Source organism: Trachemys scripta, chromosome 3, assembly GCF_013100865.1.
Source record: "Trachemys scripta elegans isolate TJP31775 chromosome 3, CAS_Tse_1.0, whole genome shotgun sequence".
Classification (NCBI taxonomy): domain Eukaryota; kingdom Metazoa; phylum Chordata; order Testudines; family Emydidae; genus Trachemys; species Trachemys scripta.
Genome location: NC_048300.1, coordinates 140,040,378 through 140,066,617, shown reverse-complemented (window position 1 = coordinate 140,066,617; position 26,240 = coordinate 140,040,378). Strand labels below are relative to the sequence as shown.

Genomic DNA, 26,240 nt, shown 5'->3' with positions numbered 1-26,240 from the left:
GTGATGAAGTGACTTTTGCATCACAAAAGCGCAGAATAACCTTTATTTTGGCTGCAAAATTGGAGATCAGGACAAGAGGTGGGCCCCACACATATGCTGCAACACTTGTGCAACACATTTTCACCAGTAGTTGAACAGGAAAAGGAAATCTATGCCTTTTGCAGTGCCAATGATTTGGAGAGAGCCAACAGATCATACCAGCAATTGTTACTTCTGCATGGTGCCTCCAGTTGGGAAAGGTGTGTCAAAAAAAAAGTGGACTGTGCATTATCCAAACATTCCATCAGCTATACGCCCAGTACCCCACGGAGAAGGACTGCCGGTTCCTGATGCACCAGAATCATTCTCACTTGAGTCAGACGAGGAAGAAGGAAGAGGATGAAACTTCTGATCCTGAACCATCAATGTCACAGGACCCACATTTTCTCCCATCCTCCTCCTCTGAACCACACCTCATAACACAAGGTGAACTGAATGATCTTGTCAGGGATTTGGAACTACCCAAGAGTAAGGCAGAGCTGTTGGGCTCCAGACTACAGCAGTGGAATCTCCTGGCAGGTGATGTTAGGGTTTCCATGTTCCGTGACCATCAAAAGGATCTTATCCCATACTTCTTCATGGAAGGTGATCTTGTAGCCTGCAACAACATCAATGGTGTGATGGCAGCCCTCAACATCGTTCACGATCCAGATGAATGGAGACTGTTCATTAATTCATCGAAGACGAGTCTTAAAGCTGTTTTACTGCATAATGGCAATGTTTTGCCATCAATTCCAGTTGGTCATGCAGTCTATATGAAGGAAACCTATGACAACATGAAACAACTTTTGAGGTGCATAAACTATGACTAACATCAGTGGCAGCTTTGTGGCGATTTGAAGGTTGTTGCTCTCTTGCTTGGTCTGCAGACTGGATACACAAAGTACTGCTGTTTTCTCTGCAAATGGGATAGTCGTGCAAGAGATTCCCACTACATCAAGAAAGATTGGCCACTTCGACAGTCATTGGAGCCTGGGAGGAAAAGTGTTCAGCATCCACCACTTGTTGAATCAAGGAAGATTTTGTTACCACCCTTACACATCAAGCTGGGTCTGATGAAGAACTTTGTCAAGGCCATTGACAAAACACAAGCAGCTTTCAAGTACCTCCGTGGAAAATTTCCAAGGTTAAGTGAAGCTAAGATAAAGGAAGGGGTCTTTGTTGGTCCTCAGATTCGTGAACTTCTTCGAGATGATGCATTTGACCATGCACTGCATGGCAAGGAAAAGACGGCATGGAAAGCCTTCCAGTTAGTGGCAATAAATTTTCTCGGAAACAACAAGGCAGACAACTACAGGTTGTTGGTGGAAAACCTCCAAGGCATACAAAAGCCTTGGTTGCAACATGTCACTAAAGATACATTTTTTGCACTCTCATCTAGATTTTTTTCCCACCGAACTGCGGAGCAGTGACCGACGAGCATGGCGAGCGATTTCACCAGGACATTGCAACAATGGAGAAACGCTATTAGGGCAAATGGAGCCCATCAATGCTTGCAGACTATTGCTGGACAGTGACAAGAGATGCTCCATTTAATGAATACAAGAGACGAGCCAAGAAGCTCAGAGTAGACACTGAATAGGACTAAACTATGTACATCATAGTTTTTTGCCTTTTGTTTCATGATAAATTTTATTTATATAACCCTTTTTCTGATTTTTAAAGTGTTCCATAACCAGGACAGGTGAAATATTATCATGTAAAGCAGCCATAAACACATGAAAAGACCTAGGTTTACAATTTATGATTAAAACTCTACTATCTACACAATATATATAGATATAAAACGTAAAAACGTAAATATCTTAAACAGTAGCCAATCAGTTGTTTTAATTGTCATATTTGAATTCAGCACATCAAAATACATAATAAATAGCACATTTTATCTCTGAAGCAGACGACTTCTCAAAAATTGTAGACCAGTGTAATGGATGCAAACATGCAGGGGTCCTCCATTTCTGCTCAGAAGGAGGTCCCATTTATTGTCTCCAAATACAGGAGGGGAGGCGCTATCCTTTTCCCCTCCCCCCTATTCTCTTCCATTTCCCATTTTTTTTCTCTGCCCACTCATGTTCTCCTTCCATGTTCTTCCAGTCCAACTCCTGCCTCCCATATTTTTGCTCCCTTTACCTCAAGAACTTCCTTCTCTTACATTCTGTCTCCCCATTCCCTACTCCCAACATCCCTTGCTCTTCCTTATGGCCATCACCCATTCTCCTGTCTGTGTTAGTCTCCTTCTCTGTCCACATGCTGCAACATGACCCTCTTAGGGCTTGTCTATGTGGGGAAATTGACTGGTATAGATATAGGGGATTAATTACACTAGTCTGCTATAACTATGCTGGTCAATTTCCCTGTGTAGACCAGGCCTTAGCCTCCTTTCTGCACTTTTTGCATTCCCTTATCCCTTCAGTTTCCTTTCCAGTTCGCTAATCAGAGAGCCTAGGGTGGCAGTTATCTTTACTAGAGGCAGCATCATATGAAAAGCTACTGGAGAAATGTCAGCCATCTTGATTGAAGGCAATCTGGCTTAATTCCTGATTAAAGTAATGGGCTTTTGAGGCCATTTTGAGTAAGGGCAGATATTCACGAAGAAGCTGAAGACATCAGGAGATCACTAATGTCCCAAAAAAGACCACCAAAAATTGTGAGGCTTGTGATAACATGAAGAAGGTTGACCACTCTGCCCTTTATCAAGTATTGTTCCGGGTTTTGCAATGGAAGATATTTTGTAGATAAAGTATGGCAGATGTTATACAGTTTGGCCTGCTATTTAAATGCAGTTGATTTCTGTCCTGCAAGGGTGGTGGTATTAGCAAATATTTTTTTTTCTTTTTCTTCCCAGCCTATGATAGAGACCAAGGAAATAAGACGTAAGCGTAGTATGTTTGGACCCAATCCTACAGTCTAACTCATATGAGTAAGGGCTGTCGGATGAAGCCCTTTATTAGCTACCTTTGCATACTAGTGTGTTGTACAGAGAAATAGTAGAGATTAAGAATAAGAAATTGACTCTCACTGGCACTCATTTTCATACATCACTGTCAGGTTTCACCAAGAGCTCAGCCTCAACTGAATTTTTCATTAGAGACTGTATAATAAATTGTTTTATCTTCTCCAACAGAGCTGGAAGGAAAAATTTCCCTTGAATATGGGGGTGGAGGTGAGGAGGGGAGGAAAGAACTTGTTAAATTGCTTGGCAGCTTTATTCTGGAAACATTCCAAATTGAATTGGTTTTAAAAAAATTCAATTCTATTGCAATGGCAGCCTGAAATCCTCACAGATTGGATATATTTTTTAAAAAAATTCTCCATCATATCGTACGTAATAATGCTAAACTTCTAAATGTTTGTAGTTATTACAGTTCATAACACTTTCCAAGAAAAGCTAAATGTAGCTTTATGGTTGTCTTTAATTTTTTATTGAATTTTGAGTGTGTGTTATACGTAGCTAACTTCCTATACTGAAATATTCAGGCATTCAGATACTATGGGGCCAGATTGTGACTTCACAGTTTATCTGCAAAGGGGATCCTAGAATGTGTTTGCCCATGTGTGATCTATGACTGATGCAGATATGAGTGAATGGCCCAAGTGTGACTGTTTTTCAGCCCCATCAGCTTATTCTCTCCTGGCTTCAAGGGACACCAGGAACCATACTTATTTATGGACACTGTTATAATGAGGACTCAGCAGGAAGCACTAGGGGAGAACTAGACCAGTGCTAATCTGTATGTTCAGATCTGGATTTTAAACCAGATGGACAGTGAGTATGACATTATTTAGAGATTAGACTCTTCACTTGAAATTGGAATAAATATTTACATAGTGCAAGAAACAAAGGATTTAATTTAGAGAGAGAAAGTGGCTGTCAAATACCTCAGTTAAGTTACCTTCATTCCTGCAGGGTCTGATTCAAGTTGCTTATGTGAAAAAACCCAAGAACTTGGCTTTCTATACTTCTATGGGTTTTATTAAAAGAACAAGCAGATATGAAAATTTAATTTTAATATCACTAAGATGAAAACTACTAGAAATCTCACTAAACTAATTAGGAATTAAAAAAGACGGTTACTCACCGTTGTAACTGTTGTTCTTCGAGATGTGTTGCTCATATCCATTCCATTAGGTGTGTGCGCGCCGCGTGCACGATCGTCGGAAGATTTTCTACCCTAGCAACACCGGCGGGTCGGCTGTGGAGCCCCCTAGAGTGGCGCCTTCATGGCGCTGAATATATACCCCGGCCGACCCGGCGCCCCCTCAGTTCCTTCTTGCCGGCTACTCCGACAGTGGGGACGGGGGGCGGGTTTGGAATGGATATGAGCAACACATCTCGAAGAACAACAGTTACAACGGTGAGTAACCGTCTTTTCTTCTTCGAGTGCTTGCTCATATCCATTCCATTAGGTGACTCCCAAGCCCAACTTAGGTGGTGGGGTCGGAGTGAGACATTGCTGTGTGCAAAACCGCTGATCCGAATGCAGCATCGTCCCTGGACTGTTGCACTAGTGCATAGTGAGCTGTAAACGTGTGGACTGATGACCAAACCGCCGCTCTACAAATGTCCTGTATCGGAACATGTGCCAGGAAAGCAGTCGAGGAGGCTTGGGCCCTCGTGGAGTGAGCGGTGAGGTGCGGTGCTGAGACACCTGCCAGGTCATAGCAAGTCCGGATGCAAGACGTAATCCAGGAGGATAGGCGTTGTGAGGAGACCGGTGAGCCTTTCATTCGGTCGGCCACTGCAACGAAGAGTTGCGTCGTCTTTCTAAAGTGCTTTGTGCGGTCAATATAGAAGGCCAGGGCCCTTCGCACGTCCAGGGAATGCAAACGTTGATCCTGGCGAGTGGCATGTGGTTTGGGATAAAAGACCGGGAGAAATATGTCCTGGTTGATATGAAATGGAGAAACCACCTTAGGGAGAAAGGCAGGATGTGGACGAAGCTGCACTTTATCCTTATGGAAAACGGTATAAGGGGGCTCGGATGTAAGCGCCCTGAGTTCAGAAACGCGCCTTGCTGAGGTGATGGCTACGAGGAAGGCTGTCTTCCAGGATAGGTACAGAAGTGAACAGGTGGCCAGTGGCTCGAACGGAGGACCTGTGAGTTTGGAGAGAACCAGATTGAGATCCCACGTCGGGACGGGATGACGCTGTTGTGGGTACGTCCGGTCTAAGCCCTTGAGGAATCTAACAACCATCGGGTTAGAGAATACCGAGGACGCGAGTTCCCCTGGGTGAAAGGCCGATATAGCGGCAAGGTGAACTCTAATTGAAGATATCGCCAACCCTTGTTGTTTTAGGGAGAGGAGATATTCCAATATGAGAGGAATGGGTGCCTGCAACGGGGACGTGGCTCGTTGTTCGCACCAACAGGAGAACCGTTTCCACTTGGCCAGGTACGTGGTCCGTGTTGAGGGCTTCCTACTGCTCAGCAGGATCTGTTGGACAGAGTGCGAGCATTGCCGCTCTGCCTGGGTGAACCATGGAGCAGCCACGCCGTGAGGTGGAGTGATTGCAGGTCGGGGTGACGCAGCCGACCGTGGTCCTGAGATATGAGATCCGGACATAATGGAAGCGGGATCGGTGTCTGAACCGAGAGCTCCAACAGTGTGGTGTACCAATGTTGTCTCGGCCACGCTGGAGCGACCAGAATTACCTGTGCCTGGTCTCTGCGCAATTTGAGCAGTACCTTGTGGACCAGGGGAAACGGAGGGAAAGCATAAAACAGGTGGTCTTTCCAGGGAAGGAGAAACGCATCCGAGAGGGAGCCCGGAGCTCGACCTTGCAGGGAGCAGAACACGTGGCACTTCCTGTTGTCTCGAGATGCAAACAGGTCTATCTGGGGAAACCCCCACTTCTGGAAGACGGAATGTATGATGTCCGGACGGATAGACCACTCGTGCGTCTGGAAGGACCTGCTGAGTCGGTCCGCTAGAGTGTTCTGGACTCCAGGGAGGAACGATGCCGTGAGATGGATTGAGTGGGCGATGCAGAAGTCCCACAGGCGAATGGCCTCTTGGCATAGAATTGACGAACGTACTCCTCCTTGCTTGTTGATGTAAAACATGGCCGTGGTGTTGTCGATGAGAACTAACACACAGCGGCCACGTAGGAGATTGAGAAATGCCTGGCACGCCAGGCGCACCGCCATCAGTTCCCGAACATTGATGTGCAGGGCTAGCTGGGGTGCAGTCCACAGGCCCTGGGTATGGTGTTCGTTGAGATGGGCGCCCCAACCCAGAGATGAAGCGTCTGTGACCAGGTGCAGAGAGGGTTGTGGGGCGTGAAATGGCATCCCCTCGCAGACCACATTGTGATCTAGCCACCAGGTGAGGGAGGTCAGGACCGAGATCGGGACCGTGACCACCATGTTCAGGCTGTCCCGATGTGGGCGGTATATTGACGACACCCAGGTCTGGAGTGGGCGAAGCCGAAGTCTGGCATGCCTGGTTACGTACGTGCAGGAAGCCATGTGACCCAGCAGGGTAAGGCACGACCTCACCGTGGTAGTTGGGAAGGCCTGGAGCTCTTGAATGAGGCTCGTGATGGTGCCAAAGCGGTTGTCTGGCAGGATGGCTTGTGCACGTCTGGAGTCTAGAACTGCGCCGATGAATTCTATTCTCTGGGTAGGTTCTAGAGTGGATTTGTCCTTGTTGAGTAGGATGCCCAATTCGTTGAATGTGTGCACTATTATGTGGACATGAGCTTGAACTTGCTCTTTGGTGCGACCGCGTACCAGCCAGTCGTCTAGGTACGGGAACACCTGTATCCCTTGCCGACGAAGGTACGCTGCCACGACAGCCATACATTTCGTGAACACTCTTGGGGCCGAGGATAGGCCGAAGGGAAGGACTGCAAATTGGTAGTGCACCTCGTTTACCACGAATCGCAGGAAGCGTCTGTGAGGTGGGTAAATTGCGATGTGAAAGTAAGCGTCTTTCATGTCGAGGGCGGCGAACCAGTCTCCAGGATCGAGGGAAGGGATAATGGCCCCCAAAGAGACCATGCGGAACTTCAACTTTACTACGAATTTGTTGAGTCCGCGCAAGTCCAAGATGGGCCGCAGACCTCCTTTGGACTTGGGGATCAGGAAGTAACGGGAATAAAATCCCCTGCCCCTTAACTCTATCGGAACCTCCTCTATGGCCCCCATGTCCAGGAGCGTAGAAACCTCCTGTATAAGAAGTTGCTCGTGAGAAGGGTCCCTGAAGAGGGACGGGGAAGGGGGGTGGGAGGGGGGGATAGAAGAAAACTGGATAGCGTATCCCCTCTCCACCGTGCGGAGGACCCAACGGTCCGAAGTTATAAGGGACCAAGCACGGTGGAAGTGGGAGAGACGATCCCGAAAGGAGGGGGCTGGATCCTGGGGGATGACTGGGGCGCCGTCCTCGACCGCACCTTCAAAAGTTCTGCCTGGGCCCTGAAGGTGGTCTAGGTGGCCCCTGGTTCTGGCCGGGTTGAGGGCCAGTCCACCTTCTTCTACCACCTCGCCCTCGCCTCCGGGCCGAGTCTTGCCTCTGACGAGGCGGGGGGGGTAGAAGCGCTGAGGCTGCGGCCTAAATGGTCTGCGCTGAGGGCCCACAACATGCATCCCCAGGGAGCGCATGATTGTTCTCGAGTCCTTGAGGCTCTGCAGGCGAGAGTCCGTCTTGTCCGAGAATAATCCATGTCCCTCAAAGGGCAGATCCTGTAGGGTTTGCTGTAGCTCCGGAGGCAAACCCGAAACTTGAAGCCAGGAGATCCTTCGCATAGCGATACCCGAAGCCAGGGTCCTCGCAGCTGAGTCTGCTATGTCCAAGGAGGCCTGCAAGGAGGTCCGAGCCACCTTCTTACCCTCCTCTACCATGGCTCCAAACTCTTCCCTGGACTCTTGGGGAATCAACTCCTTAAACTTCCCCATAGAGTTCCAGGAGTTAAAATTGTAGCGGCTCAGTAGCGCCTGTTGGTTCGCCGCTCTAAGTTGCAGCCCTCCGGCTGAGTAAACCTTACGGCCAAACAAATAGAGCCGCTTAGCCTCTTTTGATTTAGGCGCTGCAGCCTGCTGGCCGTGGCGCTCTCGTGCGTTCACTGATGCCACCACCAGTGAACACGGTTGGGGGTGGGTATACAAGTACCCATATTCCTTCGACGGGACAAAGTACTTCCTTTCCACCCCTCTCGCTGTGGGTGGGATAGAGGCAGGAGTTTGCCATATCGTATCCGCATTGGTTTGTATCGTGCGGATCAGGGGTAACGCTACCCTTGATGGGGCATCCGCTCCGAGGATATTCACGATCGGGTCGTGCACCTCCACTACCTCCTCCGCCTGCAGGTCCATATTACGGGCCATCCTGCGCAGAAGATCCTGGTGGGCCCGAAGATCTATTGGAGGTGGGCCTGTGCACGATGTGCCCGCCACTGCCTCGTCCGGAGAAGAAGAGGAAGATGCCTCCTGTGGAACAGGATCCAAGGGCTGGTCCTGGTCTCCCTGTTCCTGGGCCGGAGCATCACCTGCGCCTGGGTCCAGGGCGTCAGGTGGTGCGGACACGGAAGCCTCCATGTCCCCTGGCGGAGGTCGAGAGATGGTGGACTCCGGGGCCCTTCTAACGGAGTGACCCGAGCGAGAGGTCGAGGGTATTGGAGCCCCTTGCTCCTGGTGGTACGCCCACGGGGTCCAAAACGACCAGTGAGATGGGCCATGAGAATGGTCCTCTGTCATCTCCTGCCAATGGCCCAAGTCCTGTTCCTCGGCTTGCCCTTGAGGGGGATATGCCGATCTCGAGAGGTCCTCCGAGGAGTGGGACACCGATCTCGATGGCCACGGCGGTGCCGAGAGCGTCGAGACGATTCCCGTGGGCTGCGGTGCCGCACGGTGCCGGTCCGGAGATGATCTATCTCTACGCGGTGCCGGCGATCGGTGCCGGGACCGCGACCGGTGCCGATGACCTCGTCGGTGCCGGGAGTCGGATCTGGACCTCGACGAGGACCTGGAGTATGCCCGGTGCCGGGAGCGGCCTCTCGACGTCGAGCGTCGACCGTAGCGGTGCCGAGAACTACGTCTCGACGTTGATCGGTGCCGACGATCATAGCGGTGCCGAGACGTAGAGCGGTGCCGCGAAGAAGATTTTGGCCGCGAGTACGACCGGTGCCGAGGCGATATTCGGTGCCGGGACTGCGAGCGGCGTGGGGACCTGCTTCGGGACCTGGATCGGTGCCGAGGTTCCAGCCCTTGCGATGGAGGGCGCATCAAGGCAGGTTTCCCCCTCGACTGGACCGGGCGAGTCAACGGTGCCGTCGGTGCCGGTGGTTGAGGCGGTGCCGGCTCCGTGAGAGCTATTAAGTCTCTCGCCGCCGTGAAGGTCTCTGGAGTCGACGGGAGGCACTGTATCACCGCCGGCCTCGGTGGAGACGCTATCTGCACCGGACTCAACGGCCTCGGCGCCGGAGTCGACGGTGCTGGAGGCACCTGTTTCCGGTGCTCCACCGGCAGACGCGGCTCTAACCCCGGCACTGGGGGAGCCGGCGTCTTCGGCACGGAGGTCCCCGTCTTATGGGCTTTTTTATGCCCCGGGGATAATGACCGGCGCCGAGGCACTTGCTGTGCTTGCGGTGCCGACGAGGTCCGGTGCCGGGGAGGCTTGTCCGACGCCACTTGCGTGGTCGTCATAGCCGGTGCCGCCGGGGCACTGCGCACCGAGGCGCTAGGTGCCGGGGCCTGACTTGTAGATGGAGCGTCCGGACTAAGTGCCGCCTCCATCAGGAGTTGCCGGAGCCGAAAGTCCCGCTCCTTCTTGGTCCTTGGTCTGAAGGCCTTACAGATCTTGCACTTATCTGTTTGATGGGACTCTCCCAGGCACTTCAGACAGGAGTCGTGCGGGTCGCTCGTGGGCATAGGCTTAGCGCAGGAGGCGCACTGCTTAAAGCCGGGAGCGTTGGGCATGAGCCCGGCCCCGCGGCCGGGGGAGAAAGGGGGAGACGACCCCCTTAATCCCCTGAACTACTAGAACAACTAGAACAACTTTTAAAACTATTTAACTATTTAACTATAAACACTAGAACTATAACTATGACTATAAGTGCGAATAACTAACTAAGCTAGGGAGAGTGGAGAACAGCTAAGCAGCGCTCCACAGTTCCAACGACCGTCAGGGGCGGTAAGAAGGAACTGAGGGGGCGCCGGGTCGGCCGGGGTATATATTCAGCGCCATGAAGGTGCCACTCTAGGGGGCTCCACAGCCGACCCGCCGGTGTTGCTAGGGTAGAAAATCTTCCGACGATCGTGCACGCGGCGCGCACACACCTAATGGAATGGATATGAGCAAGCACTCGAAGAAGAACAATAAAATTATCAAATCAAGGTCAAATTGAAGTCCAGTCAATGAGTAGCAATGATATGTGGCTTAAGTCATCATTTGGTCAAATTAATATAATGGATAATCAAATGAGCTTGATACAACAAAGAATCACTTTCTATTGATCCTGCAACAGGAGACTGAAGGAGGTCTTGCTTAGTCTAACCACCTCTCTTCCCCCATCTCCCAACTAAAAGATATTGCCCATGGCAGTGAAATCAACTTAGCTGGTGAAGGACATAACTATCTGCTCTGGTTTTAGACTCCAACCAAGAGAGAGAACCTGAAGTGATAGAATCACGTAGCTAGTCTGAAGGAAGTAGATACCAAAGTGGTTTCTTAAATTACAACTTCAGCGCTCTTGCATGATTTCTTCTTAAATCTCACTGTTGTTATGGTGACTAATAGTGTCCTCTTCTTACTCCCCCACCTACAAAGATGAGAGTTTACCAACTGATTTCAGAACATAGGTAGTTACTAAAGGATGCTTAAAGCTTCAGATAACTCTTCCTTACTGAGGAAGCTCTTGGAATGGTTCAAAAGAAGAATTAGGATTTAGGGTTAGGGAAGCATTCCTGGCGCCATTCCCAAGGTACACTCAATCCATACATTGACACCCTAATACACCAACAGAAACATTTTCCCATGAACTAAAGGTAGAAAACAGGAAAAATGAGATTGTAACAGGGTGGTCTGCCCCTTTAAGTCCCAGGGTGGGGGGCTAGGAAACAACCAGCTCTGTTCCAAGGAAGAGCCCAGCAGGCAGGTGCTGGGAATCATCAGACCCAGGTGGGCAATGTCAGGTGACTGGGTCTGATAACTACCATTAGATGATACAGAAGTGGGCCCCAGCTCCATTAAGTAGAGCCTAGGACCATTCTAATGCCATGAGAATACTTGCTTATGACTAAAAGCCCAAGTTGCAGACCATGCAGTGGAGGACAGCATGGGCCAGGAGACCCTGGAGAAGTCTCTGTGCTGAGGGAAGACTCTAACCACTAGACTACTAGTGGCCAGGGGACCCACAACCTATACTGGGGAGTGGGGCAGTTACATTATGTTGTTGTTAACATGTTCTTTTGATGTTTCAACAATAAACGGAGCCCTGAGGCAAGGGAGCTAAAGACTGGCTTGGGAGTGGCTATTTATTCCCCCAGGCTGGTGAGTGAGCTTAGCATTTTACAGAGATACTTAAGATAAAGGTTTGAGTTTCTTCTGCTTTGTGCTTTTGTGACCTTTGACTTCATGGAGTGGGGTTCTGAGTGTTACTGGAACTAGGTGATGGAGAAGCTTGGTCATAGATCTTATCACCAGTGGGAGTCTCTTGGACAGGATCAGACTGGTCAGGCTGGTATTGCTGATGACCAGTCCTTTATCTCCTCTTCTCCTAGGTGACCTCCCAAAGGGAAATAGGAGTGTTCCTTTCAGATGTTGGTGGACTGGGGCAGCACACATGCTTCCACTTTTTTGGAAGACAGGATACTGGAGTAGATGGACCATTGGTCTGACCCTTTATGGCCATTTTTATGCTGCAGTGTATTGTACTAGCTGTGGAGTTTCGTAAGTGCTGATGACTTCCTGCCCAAGTATACTGCATTGCTGTAGTCCAGCCGAGATGTGACAAAGACATGAATAATTGAGGCCTTTGTCTGCCAGTATGGGATGGAATCTCCTAGCCAACTGGAGATGGTAGAAAGCATTACTCATGGCTGTTGTGATGTGGGAGCTCGGCATCAGCAAGGAATCTGAGAGTACGCCTAGACTATGGACTGAACTGACCAGTTGTGGATGTGAACCGTCAACCAAAGGGGAGTCAACATGGCTGCAAAGTCCTCAGGATACTTTCCTCTGCCCACCAGCATCACCTGGTCTTGCTTGGATTCAGCTTCAGCCAGCTGTTCTTCATCCATGAGCTGATCTCATCCAAACACTGGGCCACCTTGGTGGTAGGAGTATGTGGTGAAGGATAGGTAGAGCTGTGTGTCATCTGCGTATTGCTGGCCTGTGAATCCATGTTGTTTGACAGATACACCTAGCAGTTGCATGTAGATGTTGAAAAGGACTGGCGAGAGAACTGATCCTTGTGGAACCCCACAAGTGAGGGGTCTAGTGGTGGTGTGTTTTCTCATCACTACTTTTTTGGTGTATCCCTCCAGGAAGGGCTCAAACCATTTTAGCATATTATCCTGGACCCCTGCCATCTCTCTCGGGTCAGACAGCAGTATTTCGTGGTCAACAGTGTTGAACACTGCAGAGAGATCCAGGAGGATGAGAATGGATGTCTGTTCTCTATCTTTTGATTGGAGGAGATCATCTATCAGTTCCATAAAGCTGTTTCAGGTCCGTGTCCTGGCCTACACCCACATTGTCCTGGGTCTAGAATGTTGGCTTCAGTTAGATGAGCTGATAGGCAGCCTTTGACTAGTTCCTCTATGAGCTTGCTCAGGAATGATAGGTTTGACACTAGGTGATAGTTGGCTAGGAGTTTACTTGATCTTGAAAAAAATAAACCATGGTTAAGAATGACCTTACCCCCACACTCCTGAAAGTCAATAAAAGAATATGTTTACCTAAACAATAACAACAAGATGGGTATTATCCAATGCCTTTTCTGGGCCAATAAAAATAGCTCTCCGAGTTAATTGAAGCAGATATGGTGTTATACAGATATTCACTTCAGTGTGAAACTGAGATAGTACCAAGTATCAGCTATTTTTCTACCCTTCAAACAAAGGGAAGCCTTATGCCTTCTGTTATTTATACCAATTCATTTTGTTGCACTTATTTGTTTTATGAAAGAGATGAAAGCAAGCAAATGCTAACGAAGAAAAATAAATGACTCTGATGTTCAGTTGAGCTGTTCATGAAGGTTAATATTTGCATTTGGAGTGGAACTTGGATATCAATTACACAGAAATATGATCAAGAGGAACATTTTGTTGGCAAGCTGCTTGCATTCTTACTCGACTAAAAAACTATTACAGGGCTAGATATTTATTCTTTAAATATCCCCGTTTTTTGGGAGAATCCTTATGCTCCATGCTAAAATAGAAAAAGCTGCCAAGATTTATTTCTCTATCTGTACGTGCTGGGGTTTATAGGGAACTAAAGGAGAAAAAATACTGGAGAAGATGGAAAGGATTATAGTGTGTGAAAATGCATATAAATGAGCAGAGTGAGAGAACATGGGTCACCTCCTGAGAGCAAAAGCCATCTTGCAGTTCTCTCTCATCCGATAGCCTTTTGTAGCACATCATACAAGCGGGGCTTGAGCCTGAGACTCCTTCCCTTCCGAAACTTCAATGAGAATGATGCAAAGCGAACATATCTCTCTGGTTGTGGCCCAAGAGAGGGAGGCAGAGCACAGCAGTCTACCTGACTGGCATGAAAGAACAGAATGTGCACTGTCTCCAGCATTTTTGAGGGGTAACTATTATTCTCCCCACTCACTGTCCTGCTGCTCTTTTGTGTTCAGCAAGTTTCATTTCCCTCCTGTCTAAATCTAAAGAAAAAAGTACTGAGACTAAGAAACTGAGGTTCCCAATGATCCACTGGTACTTCCCATCACCCAGAATTAGAATAACATGTGCATCATTATAAGGGAGTGTTCGTTGAATATGACCATTTTTAGCCAAGTGATACAGTACGCTCTGTGATGCAGACGTGTTTGTGAGGAATTTCAGGAAGGGAAAGTTTGCCTCATTTTCAAAGCTTACATTGGCAAGATGAGTGTGGTGTTGTGTTTTTGAACAAACATTTGTTGCCTTCTGTTATTCCTGTATAACCCTTAAAAATACTTAGTCCTTTTTCTTAATACTTAAGAAATTGGCAGTTTTAGTATTAGAATAGATGCAGGCAACTCTCTCTTTGTGTGTTGTTCTGCAGTATGTGCTCATTGTAGGAAATTACCTAAATCTGAAAGAACAATTAACATACTTGTAACAACGGACTGTCCTGATCCTGCAATGTGATGCATGCAGGCAAACCTCTACTCCCATGTGGAACCCTGTTGATTTCCATTGTAGGATTGAAGCCAAAGTAAGCACCAAGTCCTGCTACCCTTACTCATACGAGCAATATATTGAAGCCAAAGCAACTGCTCCATGTGAGTAAAGGATGGATCATGAATTTAGCTGTCTTTGATACATTATTGAATCTTTTGTGCAGTGTATGAATTATTTTCAGCTTATTTGCTTTTTAAATAGCACCAAAACAGTACAGCTAATTTCAAAGATTGAACAAAGGAATTTTTTTTTTAACAGCAAAAGCATGACAATTTAAAACCTCCTTCCATTTAAAAAATGGTTTTGATATCTTTTCATGATTATATCATTTATTTCAAAGATGAGTCAGTTCCCTACTTGGATTCAGCTTTTAGCTCCTAAAACCAGTGGAATCTTATGTTGGTTAAAATCATACATGGCTTACTATTAGAGCTATATATCAGAGTGCCAACTTTCTTTGGAATAGCAACACTGAATTCATGTTCTGGAAGTCTACAGACTATATCATTTTTTTTATCATGACAGGAGTTGGCTTTCAGATCTTTCTGTTAAAATACAAAATAATCTTTCTTGTATATTTCATTAAAATGTGCACCTCTGTGAGCTTTAAAGGGAATATCTCACTTTCATTTGTTTTATCCATTGCATGAGGCAAAAAATTACAAAATACACAAAGGGCCTAATTCAGCACTTAAAGCACATGCTGGACTTTGACTTCCATGGGACTATTCAGGTGTTTAAAGTAAGCGCTTTGCTGGATTGGGGCCATAATGTGAAAACTGAACCTGTTTAAAAAAAAGGACCTTTTCCTTCCCCATCTGAAGAAACTCCACAATATTTAGAACTGATCAGGAATTTTCCTTCAGAATGATTATTAGGCTTGATTTTATATTTTTTTGTTGTAGAGACATACCGAAAACAAAGCCTGGTGCAATTGAGACCTGGTCTACACCAGGCTAAAATTTAGGTCGGCTTACCTACATTGCTCAGAGGTGTGAACAGTTCCTAAGCTCCAGTGTAGGAACTGCTAGATCGATGGAAGAACCTAGCTACTGCCTCTTGAGGGGGTAGGTTTACTATAGTGACAGAAACTGTCTCTCTGTCTACACCATAGGGGTATAGCTGCAGCTGAGCCGCTGTAATACTTGTAATGTAAACATACCCAAGACTACACTACCTAAACCTCTGGACTCCCTCTGGCTGATGATCATTTGTATTTACTGTATTTGGCCTAGAGGAGGCACGGTCTATCTGACTGATGTGCTCTGATACTTTTATGTGTTAATAGGAACATTTGTGGAGATCCTCATATATTCCACCTTTCTATTAAAAGGAAGCTCTACGCAGGTTGGTGATTGGCCTGGACAAGGGATAGGGAAGGAATGGGCTAGAATGTGATGGCTCTATCTGAAGGAGTGGTGGAATTAGCTTTGAAAGGAACAGGTGGGAGACAGCCCTTTATGCAAGAGTGGGGCATTACCTATGAAAGGGACAGAGGAGGGGGAAAGCCAAAAGATGGTGCATGGTTATAAAAACGTATAAAGACATTGTTAAAAATATTTCTGTATACTGACCTGCTTTGTGTTCACATTTTATATATCTGTACAGGTTAGCGATGTCTGCCCATAGGTTAATTTCCAACCAAACATCTCAGCAAGCTTTATCGAACTCTGATTACACTTGGGAGTATGAGTACTATGAGTATGGACCAGTTTCCTTTGAAGGACTGAAAGCTCATAAATGTAAGTCCTATCTGGCAGTTCTGTATTCTATGCTTTGAAGTTCCTGGTGTATTCTTAATGGATAGCTTTTCAAAAACCTTTTTCTGTGAATTGATTATCCCACACACAGCTCATTGAATTAATAGCATTATTGATTTCTCTTTGTTGAAGTATTTTTTTTTTCTTATTCATATCGGTACCTTGGGATAGCTGGGATACCAGTTCTTTGGTTCAAATAGAAATTTCCCCATACTTTATGATCCACTGCAACATCTAGTTGCTTTATGGAGAAGAAAAAAGTTCTCTCTGATAAGAAAAGAAACGTGGCTGCTTTGTTCTTGTTAAAATATATATGAAAAACGATTAAGGTTTAAAACACATTTTGAAAATTCTCTTTCAGGTGAGACCTTTTATCATTATATGTTTGCTAATAGTGGTGACCATTAAAACAAGTATATGTAAATAAGAAAAGATGAAACAAGTGTGTAAGGGTCTCAAGGGTTCAGGGAATAGAATACAGAGACCTGGCTTACTTGATAGTGATGGTTGTTGCCCTCTGAAAGCTATTTGGTGGCTTGTGTCAAAGATATTGGTGGTGTCAGCTAGTTCCCATTGTCCATGTCAGCACCATAATCTGCATTGCTTGTTATAAATCAATTATATAAAACAAATAGAGGGAACTTTTTAAATTTTAGAATCAATTTATAGTTTACAAACCATAGGTTTGTATTTAGTCATTAGTCAGAAGGATCAAATTCACTATAAACTATTGTAATTATAATTAAGTAGTGGTGGATAGGGAGAATAGCCTGTTCCAGACAGCATGCTGAATTAATATGAAATGTCATGTATTTCATATTTATGCAGTTGTCATCAGAATGAAATCAATGTCCTGTGTGTTCTACAGTCTTATTGTATAACCTATTTTGAAATATTATTTGATTAAATAGGAATATATCAAGGTAAGGAGCTGTATAGTAGGCTATTGCAGAGATCTGTATTAGGTTTGTTATTATTTAACATCTTTAATGATATGGAGTGGGCTAAACCACATGCTTATTCCCATATTATACTCATGTGAAAATTGCCAACCAGCAGTTCAGACCAAAAAAAAAATCATACAAAGGTGTAGCAGAGAGGTTAGAAATAAAATGAGTTTCAACTTGAACAAATACAAGGTAATACAACTGGGAAACATACAAAATCTAGTCAGTGGACTTGATTCTGATCTTCCTGGTGATTTTACAGTATCTGACTAATGCATGGGCTTACTGTAATTCCCGATGACTCTGACACTATTGTGTAGAGAAAAGTCCTAGAGGCTTAAAGTTCTTGAATGAAGAGAGAGTTGGTTTTAATGGCAACTCAACTGTATTCAATAGAATTCACCCTCTGCCCAGGAAATCAGCTGCAAGACAGGTAGAATTTTAAGGCTATAGGACTGTATTACAGAGCTAAAATATGCAGTTGGTTCTTGCTTATGAATGGGCACACCCATGTGCTGCAAAAGCAACATTAATGTGGGTGCATGGGGGGGGGGTCAAGATAAGAGTAGGTGCTTTGGTATTAGTGTTGAGGACCATATAAATACCTGGGTGGATGGATGCCAAAGTGTCAAACAAAACTTGTTTGCCAGGGAATATAAACAACTTTAAAGAGAGAGGGCTATACCTGAACTTGCATTTCAGCCTTAATTATAGCATGCTTCACTGTGCCTGCTGGCGTTGTCAGACCCTTATGACTCATTTGGTTTTTATTTTTTAAAGACTAGATATTTGACAAAAGTAGGTTCTTAAAGATATCTCACTTTAATCATGTTCTCCCTAATTTGTATTCCATTTAGCCAGAGACTGAACCTGGAGGTACTGATTTTGAAGATTTGCTATATTATCACATTTAGTCACATATTAGACAAAAGTAAAAGAGGAAAGATATAACTGATAGTTGCCTCTGGGTCTCATAAAGTCTAGCACCACAGACCTTTGCTGAACTCTATTTAAACTAATTATCATGACTGGCATGGCAAACCAGCGGGTTTCACTGTCAGATATTTTATGGAGTTCTTGAGTAACTAATTCAGCTCAATTTAAATTAAATTTTAGTTGCCATAGGCACCTGTCTTTAGTGTGCATTAAAGCAACCCAGTGTTTTGATAATACCAAATGTATAAATAGGACCCAATCCTGTGGCCCTGATTTAGTTGGGATGGTAATGGGTGCAGTTCCTTTGAAATACTGGTGAAAAGTGGGCACAACTCCATTGTCTTCAGTGGAATTGCATCCACTTTTTCCAATGCTGAATTGTGTTCACTGACTCCTGAAGGAACTTTTGAGTGACTAAGGGCTGAAGTATCTTCCCTGACCCTTTGCAGCCCTTCACTTTAGTTGATTCTGGAAGCATGGCAGGACTGTGTGAACGCAACAGTTTGACAGAAGTGCAGGGTCCCCATTACACAAGAGGTAACTTGAGCTCCTTTTATCCCTTGCCCTGCATAGGGCGGCAGGAAAGAGAGAAATGGAAAGGCATGATGATGATGGTTCCATACTCAAGTGGTTAGTGAACCCTAACCTGAGGAAGTTTTTGGTTGTGTCTGTGTTTGATAATGGTAACTTGATTTATGCTGATAAAGATTTGCTCCTGCTGTTTCATTTGTGGTGAATCATGTAGTTTACAAGCAATTTATTAAGGTCATGTTTTGGTTTTATTTATTTTTCATCGGTTTCCTCCAGCTCTTACTAGAGGCGGGACCCAATTTATGAATCTGAACTTTTCATAGGTGCTTCCATTCTAACCTCCTTTTTCAAAGAAATAACTTTTACGTTTCAGCATGAAATCTTCCCAGTGTTGGTCTCTGCCCAAAGGTGGATTTATATGGAAAGTTCAAGCACCAACCCCCCCCCCCCCCTCCCCCCCCCCCCCAAAACATAACACCCCAGCCTTTTTTGAGTAACCAAAGGTGGTGCTGCAGGATGTCCCTGTTATGGGAGTACTTTTCAGAGTTACCACTACCTTAAGAAGAATTAGAGAATGGACTGGATTAATGCTTTCTCTGGCACCTGTCCTCTTTCCTCATTAGTTTATTAATAGTGATAGCTGTTAGAGCTGGTTACAATAAGCTAGTTATCTCTTGGTGAAGGAGGAGACACATCATAGGGACAGTTATATATTGAATTCAGACTAATGTGCTCGATTCCAAACAGTGATCATAGTCAAATTAATCTAGAAAACTTGATGTTATTAGCAGATAGGCTATATTTGAATATCCTGGAGCATTACACTATGAAAAATGGATGCCAACTGTGGTATGTCTGCCAATTTGCTTACCTGTGGTCTAAAGCAATATGGAATTAAACATTAGTTCTTTGCATGGAATATATTAATGAGTCATGATCACCCTCATGCCAGGTAGCTGTTAATAACTGTGGATACTAATAACAGCGGATACTACTACTAATGTTCTTGCAAATGGTTTAATGGAAGCTGTTTAATGCTAGTGAGGAATATGTTCTCTTTCAAGGTAGTAGCAGTTAGGCAGAAATTGTGGGAGGTAACAATGGCGTGATTAAATCTTTGCCAGTTCCTTTTGTAGGGCGTGCTAAGTGTTTTCTCTTGTAAACCACAGTGAGGGTGCTTTTAAGTGCTCAAACATACCCAATCCCATTATCTCCCTCCTTCCCCTCAAAAAATTCTTTTAATTTGATGACTGCTACATTTATCAGCCTTTTTAACTAAGATGTCTGCCTTGCAGTTCCCTTTTAATGCAAGATACCTTATTAATCCTTAATGCAGGCAGAACTTAACACTTGAGTCGGGGGTACAAAATGTGAAACTGTAAACAAAAGGAGTAAATATTTTAATTAAAGATGGGCCCCAATACAAAAACCTGGATATCGGCACACCTGCACGTTAGTAGGTGGTGAAGTGGGAATTTTAATTGACACCCAAATATCAGTAGCCCCATCTCTGTAATGAACTGGGTTGGAACCCTTCTGAGCATTATGGCTTTCAGAGCCAGCTTTGAACGTTGCAGCCTGTCTCTAATTTTAATTTTCTAGTTCCTAGCATATGTATCTGTCGGTTGGGGCTTTCTACTACAAATTACTAAAAGATGCTAAGTGACCAGGCTTTCTCACGCACCTTAAAATATGTGGCCAAGTTCAACTTTTGGTATATCAGTGCAACCCCAGTGAATCCACTGAGGTTACAGTGGTAAAACTGAGCGCAATATTTGGCCATTAGTCACTTAAATTGTGTATATGTGATTCATGGTGTCAAGATGTAGCAGTCAGTGGAGGAGCCCTGTGCTTTCTGGCAGATGCAGATGATAAAGAAGCAAATTTGGAACAACTGTTCATTCTCTCTGCATCTTGAGATTGATGGGTGAAATCTTCTCAATGGAATTCTACAGCATTTAAGGTGTTATGAGAGTGTAAAAGGATGTAAGGGAAGGCAGGCAAGGGTAGTGGCTATGATACACTTGAATTCTTCTTTTTGTGTGATTGAGGAGGATGTCCTCCTTTTTAAAATGGTTAGCTTGCATATGTGTGGTTTAGCTGGGGGAGTAGAAAAGGGGAGAATATCTAGTAAAACAGGAAAAATCTTATCCCAAAGTGATAATGCAATTGAAAGCCCCGCAGGCTTCATAGAGCAATTATTTATTATTGCATTACTTTTCACTACTCCCAGTTGGGTGAAGGGAACAATATATTTTTTTTCAACTACTGATTACATTTGGAAAGTGTATGTAGAAATCCTCCAGGCAACTGGCGTCTGTATTTTAACCACTGTGCAGCTTTAGGTTTCCATAAATATTCATCACTTTCCAAACAGCAATTCAGTTTGAAATCGCTTTTATATAAAGTCATGCTTGTACTGTTAATGCACTGTCTGTTTTCCTTCATTTTTTCCTCTGTATTTAAAATCCACGGAACTGGAGACTGGTTATATCGCCACTTATTAGAGGGACATTAACAGCTGCAAGATTCGAAGATTTTTTGTGTGTGTATGTGCACGTGCTGCAGCCTTTGAGCTAGGTCCAATATTCATTAAAGTCAGTGAAGAGATTCCCATTGACTTCAGTAGTCATTGGATCAGTCTCTTTGTGGCTGTAGGAATAAGGCTGTTGACAAAGTTGTGGTGTCTTCCTGGTACGTACAGTTTTGTTTTCTATTGAATTCTAGTGATTCTGGGCTGGCAGAATTGCCTGCGGTGCCCATTTCAGTTTGCACAAGTTATAACAGTCCAAAGTGTGCCTTGAGGATCTTGGAGAGAAATGTGATAGAACGCCTAATATGCCTCATACTTGATCCAAGCAGCGCTGAGGGGTTCCTCAGGATCTAGCCATGGCCACGAACTATCATTGAGGCCAAGAGCTTAGTAGTAGTATTCCAAAAAGGCTTTAGATATTTATATGGATGACAACTTCTGTTACATTAGAAAGGATGAAAGATAAAATTTAGAAGGGATACAAACCTTTATGCTTCAGGTCATAAGCTATCCACTAATGGGACAGGTTATCGTTCACTGTCAGTTTCTTGCACCTTCCTTGGAAACATCTGGTTCTGGACACTTAGAGGGAATATTGAAATAGGTGGACTTCTGACTTCACCTGGTACAGCAACTCCTATATTCCTATGACATCTAAACAAAACTTGGAGGACACTGGCTCTGTTTCTTGGGGAGATCCAGAGTGATACTGACAGACGTAACACTTGTCTGCCTCGTCGTTGGCATTGAAAAACATCTGAATCATCTAACTGAGGCTCAAAGCGGCAGATCCACCACAGTGATTAAGAAGGCCGCTTTAAAACAAGCTCTTTTAAGAAGAAGATGTGGCTGTGTGCTCTGAACCTTCTTGAGTGCATGTGGATCAATGTACCAACTAACAAAGCCCAGGAGAGGGTACTAGTGGGGGGTTTGTTACAGATCACCAAATCAAACCAGAGAAATTGAGTTACTCCGTAAGTACTTGTGTGGGAAGAAAAATTGTGGTGTTATGGGGGACTTCAGTTTGAGAGGCATCAGTGCTCAGATGTAGTCAGTAGTAAAACATCATTAGAGTTTCTAAAAATTATAGATGATGATTTCACATAAGGTACCGCATCAAACACAATTGAATTAGTCGGTGGACTGAAAATTGGTGGTTACCTAGGGACCAGCAATCATAAACTGATTACATTCAGTATGGGCAAACAAAGGACAGTCCCAACCAGTATAAAATATATAGTTGCTGCTTCCAAAGGGAGAATTTCCCAAAGCTGGGAAAAATAGAGTGAAATTGAGTGGGAGAAAAAATTTAGACAAAATTGAATGAAAATTGGGAATTCTTTAAGAAGAATTTATTAGATGGCTAAAAAACTCTAATTCCAGTCACAAAATAGGACAACTTTGATTGAAATCCCATCTTGGTTAAGAGGGAAAGTGAAAGCCAACAATTAGAAATAAATGCATCCTTTTGGAACCCCTATGTCTCTTACCCAGCCAGTCAGGTCTCTGATACAGTAGATGGATCTCAATTTGATATTAACCGGTGAACAGGAATCTGGCAAGGCACTTATTTGCCATATTCAGTAGTAGGAAGGGAACAATTGTAACACACAAGAATTCAGCCTTCCCCTCCCCCCGCCCCCCCCCCCCCCCCCCCCGACCCAGTTGTCAGTTTTGCTGTGTTTCACAGAAATAAGTACTTGGTGACTGACTAATTGTGTCAGTTGCCCTGGGCAGAGGTTGAAAATGTTGCCCTGACCCATTCCGTGTAAAGTCAAGACTTTCATAAAAAGTTATGAAAAATCATCCATTTGTTCCTTTTCTCCCTTTTTTTGACTGCTGGAAGTTGCCATTCATTTAGTGTTTTCCTCAGCACTGGCACCCTCCAGCTGCTGATGAATGTCACTGCCAAAATATAATTATATTTCCAGTGCTAAAACATAACTTCACACTATAATATACTATTCGGGTTCCTTAAAAGAAGAATAATTACTGTATATACTTGTTCATTAGCCCGTTCATTTATAAGCCGACCCCCCTCCCCCCCCAAGATGGTTAGGTAAAAATAGCTAAAACTGTAGGATCCTTTCATAAGTCGACCCTATATTTCAGGAGTTGGCAAACTTTGGCTCCCGGCCTGTCAGGGTATGCCGTTGGCGGGTTGGGATGTTTTGTTTATTTGGAGCCCCCTCAGCTCCCAGTGTTCGCGGTTTGCCGTTCCCAGCCAATGGGAGCTGCGGGAGGGAGCCAAAGTTTTCCGACCCTGGCTATATTTTAAAAGCTGGCATCACAAACACTCAAAAGTTTTGCTAGAATTATTTTAATGTAATCTAACGAAAAACCTATTGTTATAATAATTGAACAAATACGTATTCACCTTCAACATTACAGTCAATATTTAAAATCAGTAAATGGATATTTAAAACTAACTTAGAACAATATGAGACTTTAAAAAGTCTTAAAATCCTTCAAAGTCTGAATCAGGCTCTGGTTCACCAAACAGTTAATTAAACTTGGCTTCAGTCACAGCTGCACCTGCATTGTCATCGTAGATGTCAGCAGTGTCGTTGTCAGACTCAGATTCCTTCTCATCATCAGCCTCTGTTGTGTCGTCATCAAATATGGCATCATCTTCTGACAAGTGCATTGCTGATACAGCATTTCCTAAATGATTTTTCTACCATTTCCGAGGGAATGGACACCCACGCGTCCTTGATCCACTGGGCGACCAGATTGATTTTGGGCTTCATAAGAGTCCAGCCTTTTGTCAACTTCGTCATGCCTGAGCACATCCATTCAGACCACATTTTGTGTAGCCTGTCTTTAAAGGGTTTGTTCAGGCAGACATCAAGCGGTTGTAGAACTGAAGTTAAGCCTCCAGGTATTACAGCCAAAATAGTTTTCATATTTTTGGCCACGTTTTTCACCTCATCCGTCTTGTGTGCCCTGAACATGTCCCAAACGAGCATAGCAGGTTTCTTGAAAAGTGCTCCTCTTATTCCACACTTTTTCCAGCCATTCAATAGTCCCACTTTCATCCACCCTTCCCTTTTCGTGTGCATGTACAATGACACCTGCAGGAAATTTCATGGTTTTTAGGCAAGGTTTTTCTTTTAAAAATAACAGGAGGGAGCTTTGATCCATTTGCCAAACATGATAAAACCACTGTAAAATGGATTTTTTTTAATGGAGAGTGGTTTTAATTAAAACTGTTTTTTACCAACACCGGTTACCGTTCTGTTGCTCGGGAGATCGAATGTCATTGATGTTTCGTCCATATTTCCTATTTGTGACAGTTCAAATGCATATTCCTTTGGATATTTTATAATAATCTTTGGAAAGATTCGATTTTTTTTTTTCTTCCAGATCTCTAGGCAGCTTTTGCGCTATCTTTGTTCGCTGACGAAGACAGAGACCAGGATGGTTCATGAAGCGAGTACACCAACCCGCTGATGCGACAAACATTGACGGCTTTACTGACTTGTAATTGTCGTCTTTCGACATTTGCAGAGCACGCAGACGAATTCCAGTTCTAGTGACAATATACCCATTTTGTCGACATTCAACAACCCAATTATTGAGATCTTTCTCTAGCTCAGGAAATGAAGCTCACCTTGTTGGACATTTTTTCTTGCTTCTCGGCATGTCTTTTAGTGTTTTATTTTTTTGCCATTCTCTTGCTTCTCATTGATACAGAATTCACGAGCAATGGCGCAATTATTGTTTGCTTCTGCATATTCAACAACTTTAAGTTTAAACGCTGCATGATAAGAAAATCTTTTTCTTTTGATTTCACTGTTCATTTTAAATACTAGTATGAAAATAGATTATTATTATTATTGTAGTTATAGATTTTGTAGTCCTTTGTATAGGAACGTCACCTGCTTTATCACTATCAAATTATTATTGTTCTTTGTTTATTTCAAAGCAGCCCTGTAGATTGGCTGTCTTTAGGGATAACAGGCTATTTCAATTTTATTAGTGATTCCATCGATTCTGTATGTTATATTTTCATATTGGCTCGAGACTTATGAGGTCCATTTCAAGCCAATCTAGTCCACTAAACGAAGCCTTTGCAACTTTAAAAGGCTGCAGTATTGACATCAATAAATGGGTCGGCAAACTTTGGCTCCCGGCCTGTCAGGGTAAGCCGCTGGCGGGACGTTTTGTTTACCTGGAGTGTGTGCAGGCATGGCGCCCCTCAGCTCCCGGTGGCCGCGGTTCACCATTCCCAACCAATGGGAGCTGCGGGAAGTGGCGCCACTACCCGCAGCTCCCATTGGTTGGGAATGGTGAACCCGGCCACCGGGAGCTGAGGGGCTCCATGCCTGCAGATGCTCCAGGTAAACAAAACGACAGTATATTAGCTATTCAATTCAATGATTCCACAGAGTTTAAAATCATCAAATTTTGGTGTAGACCCGTTTATAAGCCGACCCCTGCTCTTTGATGCGTCACTTTTTTACCAAAAAATTCGGCTTATGAACGAGTATATACGGTAAATACAATTAAACTATGTCAAAATGTTGTTTAATTTGCAATTTTTTAAAGCACTTTAATGTTAGGAAAAGCCAAATTTTACAATTGCCTGTGCAGTCTTAATTCTGCCTCTTTGTGCATCCAGCCTGTGCACTGAATGAGTCAGGGGTCCTGTGGAAAAAATGTGGTCATGTAGTTAAAGACTTTCTCATCATGCATATATATGCACAAGGAGTGAATTAAGGTTGGCAACAAGAGAGGGCTATTATGTTGGGGTGGGGGTCACTACGACCATGTGTTGGGTCTTGGGATGGTTGTGGGGAGCTTGGCCCGGTGTGCACATGTTCTCTCCCCCCACCCCCCATGTGAGCTGGGGGAGCACCTGCCCAATGGGTTACCCCCAGAGGAGGTGTGGACAACTGGGGCCATGTGCTCAGTCTGGGGGCTGGGGGAATCCTGGCCTATCTGTCTTCCCCTCACTCCAGTAGCTCTTTGGTGTGCTCAGTACAGCATGTGCTGCTGTACTTTGGCAGTGCTGCAAGCCCCACTTAGTGTTGTCTTTTAGTAGTTATTCTGGCAGGTTGCCAAAAATGTCCTAAGGCACATCAGAGAGAAGGGGAAATGCTGATTTCTTTGCAAAAATTGAATGGACTTTGAGACAAAAACAGGTGCTTCTGTAGTT

At 44.6% G+C, this 26,240-nt stretch overlaps 1 protein-coding gene across 3 annotated transcripts in view; it reads left to right on the top strand.

Moving 5' to 3' along the window:
* Nucleotides 1–26,240, top strand: part of MRAP2 (melanocortin 2 receptor accessory protein 2) — a 39,969-nt gene that overhangs the window by 2,941 nt on the left and 10,788 nt on the right. Inside the window, exons 1-2 of one of the 3 annotated variants that reach the window (XM_034766113.1) lie at nt 10,867–11,529; nt 15,981–16,114. In XM_034766113.1, coding sequence (XP_034622004.1) covers nt 15,988–16,114 — 127 coding nt within the window. In that variant the 5' untranslated portion in view covers nt 10,867–11,529; nt 15,981–15,987. Of the gene's footprint in view, nt 1–10,866; nt 11,530–15,304; nt 15,440–15,980; nt 16,115–26,240 lie in introns of those variants that run through there. The other 2 variants (XM_034766111.1, XM_034766112.1) reach the window with 2 other exon arrangements.